The sequence below is a fragment of the Octodon degus genome, unplaced genomic scaffold (assembly GCF_000260255.1).
Source record: "Octodon degus isolate 3935 unplaced genomic scaffold, OctDeg1.0 scaffold00063, whole genome shotgun sequence".
Classification (NCBI taxonomy): Eukaryota; Metazoa; Chordata; class Mammalia; order Rodentia; family Octodontidae; genus Octodon; species Octodon degus.
This window is the reverse complement of record NW_004524639.1, coordinates 2,705,767-2,719,539: the sequence shown is the minus strand read 5'-3', so window position 1 is coordinate 2,719,539 and position 13,773 is coordinate 2,705,767. Positions and strand designations below refer to the sequence as shown.

Here is a 13,773-nt window from a genome sequence, read left to right as displayed (position 1 = left end):
TTTTTAATGACTACCTATTATGACATCATAAAGACAGGACACAATATAACCACTGTCAGGCACAGACTTATTTCCAATTTGTCACTACTGTAAATAAGGCTGTAATGAGCATCCTATTAGCATGCTACATAAAATCTTCATGTAGATCTTTCTTCCCTTGGGATATATACCTAAAAGTGGTATTACTAAATCAAAGGGTATGAATGTATTCGAAACTTCTGACACACTGCCAAGTTCATCACCTGGAAAGGTATGCCCATGGACTACCCTATCTGTTCCTCCTATTTATCACAAGAGTTCCCATTGTTCTGCTAATTCTTGTAAGAAGGTGGTGCTAAAGACGGGCAGGAACAATGAACAAGAAAGAGCTGAAGCATGACTGGCTTAGAAATCCTCTCAAGCAGTTGAAGGCTGCGCAAGATCAAATAAGCCCCTTTTCTTTTGGCCTGGACAAACACACAGAAGAGGTAGGCAGTGATGTACAAGGACATTCTAAACTCACAGGCCTGAACTGCAACAGAGTCAATAAAAGCAGTGGAGCAGCAGCTCTTCTTCTGAGTGTTTACTTACCTCCAGACAGATCAGCGGCTTCCTGCTGATGTCATGCCTTCTGAAGAAGTCCAAGCTAATTGCAGAGGCCCAAAGCAAAAGTACTCCGGGCTCCACAGAAGCTGCACCAGCACTTTCAATAGCCAATGCTAGAGCCACAATTGGTCACACTTCAGATAACCGCTCAAAAGGCAGAAAACCTTTGTCAATAGAAAAATGTGTGTGCTGTCCGAGCTCTTGATGTGATTACAGTGAGCTGGCAGTGGCTCATTCTCATCAAGTTTCACAGCGCGATTATAAAAGAACCAGCAAAAATACCCGTTTTTTACACTCTTTCATATGGAAGGAAAAGACAATAAGAATTGGAAAGAAAAAGTAGCACCGCTTGCCAATTAAATCAAAGATCATTAGCATGATCTGGAAGGAACACTGTCTTTACAGAAAGGCCAGACAGCTTCATGTCTTTCTCTACATATTTTTGCAATTCTTCAGTTTGTTAAGTATTACCTACTGCACTGTAACAGAAGCTTTAAAAAGCAACAAAGTTTAGTCTTAATGAATGAAATGAGGCGAGAATTAAAAACCAATCCATGTTATGTTACACATTTCTGTAACACTCTTCCTTTGAGTATGTTTAACATCTTTTTTCTACTAAATTCCTCCCACGTGGTCCTTAGTAATCATAGCTGTACAAAGAATAATAATGAATCATGCAGTTAAAAAAGTTAAGGCTGAGGTGGAGAAAATTTCAGAAATTTCAGCTTAGCCGACAGCCATGAGGCTTAGCTGGATGTGTTTGTCTTTTCAGGTAAGTGGATAGCTCACTGCCACTGAGGTCATTACTTTCACAGGCCTATGAATTCAGATGCCTTAGACTCACTGAGCATCCACACTGGTTTTCCTCCTGGCTTAATTGCCAGCCAATACAAACTATAGACAAATTCAGGTATTAAACTACAAATCTGGATAAGTCTGAAGAATCCTTCATCCCCTGCCTCTGTGAAATGATAGCAAACAAGGGGAGGTTGAGGGCTTATGAGAAGGGGACCGCTCTGGTTTACAAGGCCCATGAAGATAGATGGGACACACAATTATTTCTTTTATGTGCATTTTAAGCTAATTCAGAAAATTTCCACTATTATTCAAGTTAACAAGCTGCAGGCTCATGAGTGGGTTTTCAAAGACCTGGTAAAAGTAGCTGAGGGTTAAGAAATGATAGGGGGAAAATAGAGGGGACCATACAGATGGCTAATTAACATCTTGTAAGACCTTTCACTAAAGCAGCTGGGCTAGTCAGTCACATGTTTAAAAGATTCTCAGAATTTTTAGAATTGAAAGGGTTTTTTAGAGAGCATCTAATTCAACCCCCTCATTTTATAGACGGGAAAACTGAGACCCAGTTCACTGCCCCAGGTCACAGAGGGGTCACCATGGAAGCAGGCTGACAATTCACTGTGCTCTACCTCCCATCCAAAGTTACTAAATTTACTCCACAAACAACAAATTAAGGAGCGTTTCCCAATGATCCACATGAGACAACATCTCTAGTTCGTTAACAATTCTTTCAACATGTAAAATACCTAGCAAATACTTTGATTCGAAGAGTTTAAAAATATTTCTTCATAGATGCTACATTATTTTTAGTATGCATTTCAGAGACATATTTAACATAGTAGCTCTAATCATCTCAGCCTATTTGGGTTTTTTATTTAACTGTGCTTCTTTTAAAAACAATTGGTCTTACAAAATGCCAGACATTTGGGGGTGGGTCTTCATGCTCTGTTCCCAAAACATGGATTATTCCCTACTTCTACTATTTCCATTCCCTTTGACAAGCCAATTCTTCTCCAACCCTCCAGAACAGTGTATCTGATTAGCATATTCATGAGACAACTAATTCAGCTATGTTAATTAGCACTTCTACTATCAAAAACATTCCCAGAACTGGCCGAGAGGGGGAGCAGCTAGCTCTGTCACTATCAAACTCTGGCTCTGGCTCTGGCTCCAGCCTAGGATGGTGCTAAATTAAACAGTTGGGTAAAAAAGGTTACAGTAGAGAAAAACATAGAAGCCAGCCTTTAAACATACGTAAAAAAACCAAAAATATTGAGGATTTCGTTGAAGGTAGGGAGGCTTCTGCTAAAGGAAATGTCCTCTTTAGACTTCACCCAGGTCTGAACATATACTGCAAACATACTGGTTTATAATTTAGAAGCTGAATTACAGACTGGATAGCCCTTGAGATGTGGACAGAAAAGTTAAAGTACAGAACAAAAAAATGACCTAGAAATAAAGGAACTAGAAAAGGGATTTATTTCTTAAAATTAATGACTCCCAAACTGCCAAAGTTGGCACTGGAACCCTGACATGGTGTCAATCAGGAAGGAATGACAGAAAGCTGAGATAATTGAGTTGATGCCTGGCAACAGAAGGCTGACTCCCTATAAGACCCCGAACTTCTACTGAGGTTTATAAAAGTGATCGTTCCTGTCTGTATATGAAAACTGGTACCTCCTACATGATAAGTTTTGATGATACACAAAGTTACGTGATCACGGGTCAAAAATGTGAACTAAGTTTGAAGATGGCCAAAGAAGCACCTGTGAAGTAGCTTGACACAATTTTTCCATGTGTTCTTTTGCTGTTTCCTCCTTATGTGACCCCTGCTGTCTTTGTGCAACTTTTTTACTTTATCTTGGTTCCCCAGTCACCATCTTAATACTCAGTCCAACTTCTCTCTTCCATTTATATTAAAAACTCAAGGTTTGTTTTCTATAGTAGTTTAGAAAATTCTTCAGCTGAAGCATCCATCCCTAGATTTCTGAGAATCAACATAGCCCTAAAGCACTTTACTGAACATCTCTAGATTTTTAGGCCTTTGGAAGTGTTGCAGGTCCTAACAGTTAGCTTTAAAAATCAATCAGTGAATCAATGCAGGACCCATGAGAAGATTATGGTTCACAGAGGGCCAGTCAACTGAGGTTTTACTAATTATTTATATAATTTCATCATTTCAGAAAACCTACTTTGGAACTGAGCATGATGGCACATACCTATAAACCCAGCTATTTGAGAGGTGGAGGCAAGAAAATCACAAGTTTATGACCAACCTGGGCAATATAGCAAGACCTTGTTTCAAAACAAAAAATAAAAAAGGGCTGGGAATATAGCAAACAAACACCTTAGAAAAAGCATGCAAAATATTCCATCTTCATCTCTGTTCTGATCTCCAGAAATGACATATTTCAGTTACTACCTTTGAATGAAAATTAATCAATGTTTATTAACTTTGTCTCTGCCATTACTTTTACTTGAAGATATAAGAAACAAATTGGATTTTTTTTTTTTTTTGTGAAACCAGGGAATGAACTCAGGCCCTTGCGCTTGCCAGGGAAGCACTTATTCTACTGAGCCATCTCCCCAGCCCCTACAAACTGGAATTTCATAATCATTTTTCATGATAAGTTTTGAAAATGAGAAAGGCACAATTTTAACATACTTATTGAATGTGATGTCTGGTAAGGAAGAAGCAAGAGAAACTATTTCTCTGTCCTTTCTAACCAACATGTTAACACTGATAAAGTGCCTCTGTGTAAGGCTTTCTAAAAGCAGTATATACTAGAATCATAGGAATAGTGCAATTAAATCAGAGGAGTGAACAGCTACGTCAGCAGGCCCATGGGCAATGGCTGACTGTGGGCTCTACTCCAGAAAGGGTTACACCTAATATAAAAGTGGAGTGACCTGGAGAAGGTGCCCTTTGGCCCAGCAAACAGCTTCATCTCCATTACAACGTGCTGTTAAAAGGAGAGTCATTTCTATAGAGCATTTTTTCCCCAGTATTGGGTATTGAAGTCAGGGCTTGTGCTTGCCAGGCAGGTACACTTATTCTATTGAGCTATCTCCCCGGCCCCAAGAGCATGATTTTTGATTCCTTCTTAATTTCATGACAAAGCCCCCATGTGCTAATTTTTAAATACCAGCATCTAAATGTTTTCAAAGATGACTAAGTTTTCTCCTCAAAATAAAGAAGCTATTATCTTGGAAGCAAAAGGTCATAATCAAGAGAATATCTTTCTTTTAAATAACAATAATACCACTAAGAAGAATATATGCAGTGTATTATTTGTTGAAACTGTACTCTCGATTTGATTTGAAACTGTCTCATTGCTATATGTTTATCAATAAAACTTTGAAAAGAAAAAAAAAATAAATAGCAATAATACCTTAGTGATCAAGAGAAGCAGAGGTGATCTAATAATGCATTTCGCTGATAAAACCATTTACATACAGTATTAACGTACTGCTAAATACTCTCACAGATGCAATATATACATGCAGAGTTTCAATTAGTAGGAAGCCCATCTATAAAGACTGTGACAGTTAAGCTGGACTATCAACTTGACTTGCTTGACAGCTACCTAGGGGACTAGTAAAGCACAGCTCTTAGATGTGTCTCAGTGGGGCAGGGTGGGAAGACCTTGGTTCCTGAATCTATCTGGTTCCTGGCCCCTGCCCTCTCTGGCATACTTCCCTGTGTTCTGCTTGCCAGCCACCATGAAGCAATCAGCTTTGCTCCACCATCCCTTTTTGCCATGATGTGTTTTGTCTGGCCTAAGACTCACAACAATGAACATAGTCAAATACAGACTGCAACTTCCACCTGGGCCAAACCACCAATTTCCTCCTTTAAGTTATGGGTGTCAGGTAATCTGTCCTAGTGATGGGAAAACTGACTAATACACATTTATATAAATTTAATCTCATCCACATAGGCAAAAACAGAATTATGAAATATATTTTTGCACAAGTGTTTGAAACAGTGGAAATGGCCAGTGATACACACTGTGGTGTACAGACAGTATCCTAGTTGAACTACGTTATAAATTAAATATACTGTCTTACACTAGCCTGAAAACCTAACTAACACTTATTAAGCCAGTTGTAAGTTTCAAATAACAAATCTCAAAGCCAACATTGGAAATACAACATGTTCTATAGCTGCGGACTGTCTTTATCAGCTATATCAAATCTAATTTAGTCTAACTTCTCACCATGGTAACGAGCCCTTTGCAGAAATACTCAAAGACATTTCACATCTAGAAAATTTGCCTTGTACTTCTTCACCACACATAATGTCAAGAAAAGCATGCTTCAAAGGTACTATGTAATTAGAGCGGCCTTTAAAACAGGCACAAAAGGAAATCATTCCTATTAAAATTAAGTCTACTTCACAACAATCTTCATACTGAGGGAAGAGCACCAAAGAAAAGAATCCCAAGGTGTTTTGGTCCTCATATGCTATTTTTAAAAGTCTGTTATCTGTAATGCTGCTTCAAATAGGATTGAAGTGCCTCTCATTTGGCTCATATTGACTATTTCTTCACTACTAAAGGAAAGTGTGCATGTGACAAGCCATGTCCAGCACAGATCAGAATGTGTTCTGTTGTGGCTTTCTACAAAAAGACCATGCCAGACCTCAGATAAGAGCAAGGCTGGAGAGAGAGTCCAAAGTAATAAGGATTACAGTACAGTAGTCACCTCTGGATTCTTACCACATGGGCACCCAACAGCTGAGATTCAATCCATTCTGTGTTCTGCAGAATTTCTAGGAATTCTAGTTTTCTTTGCAGATCCATTTTGAAATTCAAAGCCTAGCATCTGCAGAATTTTTGTGGCTATTCTGACTAAGACAATTTTCAGAGGCCTGCTTTTTATAAATAAATCCTTTCTTCAAAGTGACTTGTGTCAACAACACTACACTAGGTCTACCTGGGCAAATAAATGAAAATATTTAAATTAAGCCAATCTATTGTTTGGATCCTTGAGACCATAATGCCTACTATTGCAAATTCAAGAACATCTAAGATGACTCTAGCAATAAAGCTGTGCTTTACCCCTGGTAGCCAACAAAAAGAACATCTTGGGAAGAAGCTTCAATGCTAAGGGAACAGAGAAGTGCTGAAAAAGCAATCATACAAATTCAACTGTCAGCTCTTCAGTGTGACTTGAGTAACATACCATCAAACTTCTTGTAACGGGAAGCGAAGACGGCTTGCAAGTGATTGCACTGTTCAGTGACCACACTTTTGAAATCATCTTTACTCTGCAGGCTGTACTTCTCCTCCATCTCTTCAGAGCAGCAGGTATAACCCTGGGGACAGATCTTCAAATGATCACCTGGAAGATAAAAAGTAGGGCAGTCAATCTCTCTCATCATCCATCAAGCACAAGAGAGAAGGGTTTGATTTAGATGTACACACTCTGCTTCTTCCAGACTCTGAGGATCCTGCACAGGCCCAGTCATTAGGTATATTGAAAAACTTAAAAGAAGGCTAAAATCATTTATTCCCTTCTTATAAAAATAATAAAGCCCATACCAAAAGGCAAAAAACCCTTCCCACCATGGAGATAGCTGGACATTAGGGAAAAAAATCAGCATAGCCAATGAAGAAGAATAGTCTCTTTTATAAATTTTCTGAGATTTTATGGTAAGCACTGATAAAGTCACACAAACAGGAACTGGGAAGTATATGCTCCAGATTATATGTATCCTTAAAGATTTATCCTTAATGATTTATAAAATATGTGATAACAATTAAAAGAGGTAAGTTGGGGGTTGTCAGCAAAGAGAAAACCAGAGAGTTCATACTGTATAATCTGAGCCTATGATAAACAAAAAGAGGTAAAAGGAGACAATCCTCAATTTTAAGATTTTTCTGTCTAGCATCTCCTCAGCAGATAGCAGGGACTGTATATTCCTTATGATTCTGAGCAGTACAGCCACCCACCTCAGTAGAGTCCAATGGCTTCTGATGAACGGAATTTCCTCCTTCACAGAAGCCCAACCCATGAAGTGAGTTCCTCCCTTATCCTCACTACATTCTTCAAGGACAAGTGTTTGGAGGTATTCTTTATTCCACTATCAGAAAACAAAACCTGTGCTTTGAAGAGATAATGTCTCTTTTTGACAATCACCAAGAAATGTGGTGTTGCTCAGAAATAAAGCCCAGTACATCCTAACTCTCTAGACACTTCAACACCAATTGGTGTGGTATTGCTCTGTACATATGCTTACAAAGATGAACTTTCATTGTTCCCTCGGCTATTGCAGTCCACGTTCCATGCAAGGCAAAAGGGGCCCAAAAAGAATCAAGATTTCTTTCTTTTTTTCCCCTCCCTGGCCCTAGGAATCAAGATTTCTGTGATGTAAGCAGGATGCATGATGGTGGGTACCTGCAGTTACAGCTACCCAGAAGGCTTAGGCAAGAAAGTCAACTGATTCCATGAAGTTTGGGCAAAACACTTGAGCAACATAATGTGACTGTGACTCAAACACTAACTCTCACAAGTGAGTGAGAGAGGTATGGGAGACACGTGGGCCTGCCAATGGTAAATGTGTTTAATGAACAAAAAGGACTAGAGAATGAAAAGCCAGTCTTCCTAAGAACACTCACCATGGGAAACAACGTGCTCATAGCTGCTGCTTGGCATTCTGGGCTTACAGCTTGACAAAGATACCAGAGGAGCTTTAGGACAGGGGACTTCACATCAAGTTGCATTGGTAAATTAACTCTAACTAGAGTCAGCCATATATACGAGTAATTTCATAATCATGTATGGTCCCAGTTGTTCTTCCTCTTTGGTAATTAAAAAGCAAGGAGGGAGACTGGGCGTGGTGGCACATGCCTGTAATCCCAGCTCTTGGGAGGCTATAAACAGGCAGATCACTACGAGTCCAATCTAATAGTGAGATTCAATCCCCAGTACCGCAAAAAAAAAAAAAAAAGAAAAAGAAATTTAAAAAATCAGCAATCTAGTAGTGAGACCCTGAACACCCTGCAGACTCTTCCCTTAAAAAAAAAAAGCAAGGAGGGTGTTATTGCTAGAAAAAAGGCACAGCACTATGCTAGGACAATCCTCAATTAACTCCCCAATCCAGAGACCACTTTCTCTTGACATTTCTCAAAATCCTGGTTAGCGGATAATTGTACTATAAATCTCCAAAAACAAAGATTTTTTAAAGGATCATTTATTAGAGTTTAGAGCTGAGAAGTTGTAGAACATCACAAATCTCATTAATGAAAAATAGTGTTACTAAGGTTCTGCTTTTTAGAAATACTTTTGTTATAACCAAAAACAAAAAGTCCCTTCTTATTGACTTGAATTCAGAGCAAGCTTTTAGTATGAGGACACATAATTAACAGGGCAATACTCTGTTGTTTTCCAAGTTCAGAATTGAGAGTTTCTTCCATTACAGTCTGAACATGTTCTTCTCAACTTGAAGCACTGGTAATACATGCATGACTATCCCACGCCACCCAATGGCTCAGTCATGCATGTACCTTCAGTAATTTAGAGCCACCAGGAAGCAAGACATAAACTACAGCCCTGCCACAAACATGTTAACACATGAATCAGTGCTGTATCTGTATTAAACAACACACATCACACTCATATATGCCACATAGGAAGTTAACTGGAATACTCAGCATACAAACTTAACATCCACAGGCTAAATTTATCACAGGACAGGCTGTTTTAAAAGCCTCTCCATTGTGATACACACTAAATTTCCAGAGTAAAACAATTCATGAGCTTGGAAAATGATCTATGTTTACCTAACTGCAACAGGGTTTGCACAGAAAATAAAGGGCCACTATCAAAATAGGCTCCTAGCTTTTTCTCTGAGACAAGGCTGGCCTTGAACTGACAATCCTCTCAGCCTCCCAACTGCTGGGATTACAGACATGCACCCCATGTCTGGCTCAAAATAGGCTTCTACATTCAAGGAAAAAGACCCTTTTCCTCATCTTCAATGTGTATGGGCGCAAACGCACCCTGAAACCAGAAAAAAAAATATTGAGAAACAGCAGGAAAGAATCGCTTTCTCCACGAAAGAAGGTGCTAGATGTTAAGAGGCTTAAACTTACCCACAGAAATTTTACACTGAGGACACACCCTCTAAAAAACGGGTAACAGCAATAAAAGCCTTACTGGTAACCTGCTGAAAGTAGACAGCACCGTTTATACTGGCACTCATCAAAGGCCCCACGTGGCCTTGCCCTCCACCCTTCTCACATCCACCAAGGCCCTTCTCAGCAGGACCGTATGGGGACTTGCTTATACTTGAACACTGGAATATGTCTTTGTGTTGGCAAATACCTAACAAAAAAGAAAACAGTGTCCTTTTATTTTAGAGCAAAAATCTTTCCAGGAAGACTCAGTTTCGCGGGGAAAGGCTACAGTGTAGATACTTGGCTCATGTTTCTTCTGGCAGAGTCATCTTCCTCTCAGTGCAAAGCTCGCACTCCAACATTCTACTCTGCCACATAGCCTTACACATACCATTTACTCTGTCTGCATTTATAAAAACGACTACTTAGAAAGTAATTTGATATTTGTCACAAGCCTTGAGACACACACAGTCCATGACACTTCGAACTTAAAGCCCAAGATATACTTAGGGGGGTTCAGTGTGATAAGTAGTTTGGGGTGAGAAGTACAAGGAGGAAACACCTGGGTGCATTTAAAGTGAAAACATACCTTTATATTCTCTAAGAATATCAGACAACTTAGATATTTAAAGTTTTTGTTAAACTAATAGGTATGAGACTGGAGAGATAGCTCAGTGGTCTAAGCATCTGCCTGGCAAGTGCAATGACCCGGTTCGATCCCCAGTAGCATATGCCATGCCAGCCCCAGCACTCTGGGTGTACCATGCCGGCCACAGCTGTGGTGATGCACACCTGTAACCTCAGCACTGGGGAGGCTATGACAGGAGGATCACGAGTCCAAGTTGCACTGCGAGACCCTGTATCAAATAAATAAATAAATAAATTTTTAAAAATTAAAAAACATGACTGTTTCAGGGCTGGGTAGAGCAGTGGCCTAGCATGTATGAGGCCCTAGGTTCTATCCCCAGTGCTGCAAAGATAAGTTTTTATTTAAGAAGCTTGAACATTTCGACTTTAAGCACCAAAAATGGTTTATTCTGAAGGCCTGGCATACCTATTACTAGAAAGGTGCTCGGCATTATATGTAGATGCTGTTTGTATGAATAACAGTTTGCTTTCTGGAGACATGGTTTCTAAGCCTGGTGATCCTATATACTTTAAATTTAAGAGAGATGCCACCATTTTTCTTTCAGGCTGAGAGACCTGAACACAGGGACAGCTCAATGGATATGGGACAGGGAGACTGCCACTAAGACAGCGCGGAGGCATGCAGACTTTCTGAAAAGGCCCCTAAGAGATTCTGAAACACACTCTTCATCAAGAATTACTGCTGGACAGATTTCTGGGTTTGAGCCACAGAAGAGCTGGAAACACCTTCTCCTCTGAATGATGCAGCTTGGTAAACAGCAGGTTATGACCTCCACCTGTTGTCTGTCTGTCCTATTTGCCTAACTCAATCTCCTGCTTCTGTGATCTGGAGATATAAACTTTGGACCCCATGTATCTCTTCTAGACCCTTCAAGCTCTCCTGACTGCTTTTCATTCTCTCTACACATGTTGTTCTTTCTCACTACACCCCGGCTTTTATCTGTGCATAATATGAAACTGAATGGCTTTTTAAAAATTTTGTTGTACTTGTTGAGAACTCCTTGTCCTTAATTGAAAAAGCAGGTGAACTAAATGCTTTATGGTTTTCTAAGGAAGCACCTAAATTAAGTTGCTTTTTGTACATGGCCCTTGATTAGTTTTTTTTTTTCTTTGTGGGTCAGTGGCCCTCAATAGAAAAAAGGTCCCTCAGCCCTGTCCCAGGAGGCTTGCATGGGATTCAATGAAGCGTGCTTCTAAAGCTTAACTATGGCATTAAAAACAACAACAACAAAATCACTCCAAGAAGCCAAACTTTTGAAAATTGCAGCAGCTTTATGTAATTTCTCTTTAGTCTTAATATAAATGCCTTAGTTTTCAAAGGTGAACAAAGATAATCACAGTAAATTACTACTCAATCCTGCAATGTGCATGTTGGTTCTTCCTTTTTATTTTCTGAAACACTTCAAATAAAGGGTTTGAAGAACTGAATACGTGGCATCTATCCTATCCCTTAGCAAGGCTCTAACATGAACAACTGGCAGTAGTGGATTTTCTCACTTTATCCCATTTGTTCCTCAGCAAAGGCTGGCTCCAATACACAAATGGGGTGCAGCGAATGTTCACTGGTTTTCAGCTGTTCATGACTCTGCTTCCTATAGAAAATGTTTCAAATGGTTAGTTAGGTTCTCAAGCTGGTCCTCAGCTTACTGACTACTAACCTGACTTATTTCCAACTCTAACCATCATTTTCCGTGTCTCAGAAAATTCACTTTCAAGACCAACTAGGTGTCAAGAAAATGTTTCTTTAGTCCTTAGACTTTGAGGGGGCCTAAGGTGAGATGCTGATAGATGAAGATTTATGGTTGACACTAAGGCATCAGCTTTTTGTACCTTCAGAACACAAAGGAAATCTCTAGAGATTGCTTCTCCATTGTCCCAAGTGGTAGAAACAACAGACAGAAATCATAGGCAGAGAACCCAGGCTTGCCTACACCAATGTGATTTGTAAGGTATTCTCTATATCCAGATTGATGTTACTAATGAAGCAACCAGAGACCTCTGGGAAATACAAGAAATATAAACTGTACTCAGAGGGCTATAGTAAGGCAGTCTCAGAACAGCCTGGAGACACTGTAAATTGCAAATGTAAAAGATTAAAATTTTGTACTAGCCTGTTTAGAAGAAATTGTGGGTCCTTCACTTGGGTTAGGAAAAAGCTTAGCTCTTGATAAAAGGAAAGAACCTCTCATACTTAGATCAGCTACCAAAGTTCTAGATGGAGACACATTTTTGACAACTTGCAGGAGGTGGCACAGGGGAACCAGAACAGTACCTTCCTTCTTTCAGTGTGTTTCAGGGTCGCTTCCAAGTGGAGGTGGACGTATGGAGAAAAGAACATTGGAAGGAGGAACTGAGTGGCATGTATATGTCAATGGACAGCAACCAAGCACAAACATTTAAAGGACCATAAAAAGCAAAGCATTGGGGACTGGAGGGTGACTCATGGCATACTGCTTGCTCAGCATGCATGCACAGGACCCTAGCTGCTACCCCCCATCACCAAAAAAAGAAAACTAAAATATAAATAAGCAAATCCTTGTGACCCTCAGGAGACATGACCATGCAACATGATGCGGTGTCCTGGATATCCTAGAACAGAACGACACCAGGTAACCCAAAAGGAAATCACACAAAAACCAGGATGTAAATGTTCATAGCTGCATTATTTGGAAGAGCCAATTTCCATCAACTGATAAGATAAGCTAACTGAAGTATGTAGATGGAATATTACTCAGTCATAAGAATTAAATTCTGGTACATGTTACAGCATGACTAGATTAAAAAAAACCCAATACTAAGTAGAAGTAGCCAGTCATAAAAATAAAAGCCCACATTGTAGAATTCTGTTTACATGCAAGTCTAGCATAATATATAAAAAGACAAAAAGTAAAACTAGTGGTTCGTAAGGGTGCAGGGGAAAAGGGTGGGAGGAAAGTGACTAAAAGGTCTGGGATTTTTTTTTTCTGGGATGATGTTCTAAAACTAACTTTGTTTTTTTAAACTTAATATTTTCTTTTTTATTGAGAAATAAATATGAATGAGACAGTTTCACAGCTGATTAATAGGACAGTTTTGATAGTCAATACGCTGTACATTGCTAAAAGTAACTTTGTTGACGGAGGTACAACTCTAAGTATGTCAAATGCCACTGTATATACCATAAATGGGTGAAGGGAATCAGAATAAAGTGTGAATTTTAGTGCATCGATACATCACACAGATGTCATATGTTAATAAGAGTATAAGGAATAAATGTAGCAAACTCCGCAATATCTTCCTAAGTTTTGTAAACCTAAACCTCTTTACCAATGAAAAAAGTTCACTTAAAATAAAATAAGGGGGCTGGAGAAATGGCTCAGTGGTCTACAATCTTTTTTTTTTTTTTTTTTTTTTTTTGGTGGAACCGGGGATTGAACTCAGGCCCTTGCGCTTGCCAGGGAAACGCTTATTCCACAACTACAATCTTTTTTTTTTTTTTGGATGGCTCAGTGGTCTAAAGCACCTACTTGGAAGAAGCTTGGCAAAGCACAGGGACCGCGGTTCGATTCCCCAGCACCACATGCTAGCCAGCCCCGCCCCCAAGTGGGCTGAGCTGCCCATACACACACAATAAATAAAT

At 39.5% G+C, this 13,773-nt stretch overlaps 1 protein-coding gene across 1 annotated transcript in view; it reads right to left on the bottom strand.

Annotated features, from left to right (window-relative positions):
- The window catches only part of Gpc4 (glypican 4), a 121,067-nt gene that overhangs the window by 34,038 nt on the left and 73,256 nt on the right, over positions 1-13,773 (bottom strand). Inside the window, exon 2 of the mRNA XM_004634485.3 lies at positions 6,571-6,729. Within this exon, the coding sequence (XP_004634542.1) occupies positions 6,571-6,729 (159 nt within the window). The remainder of the gene's footprint in view (positions 1-6,570; positions 6,730-13,773) is intronic.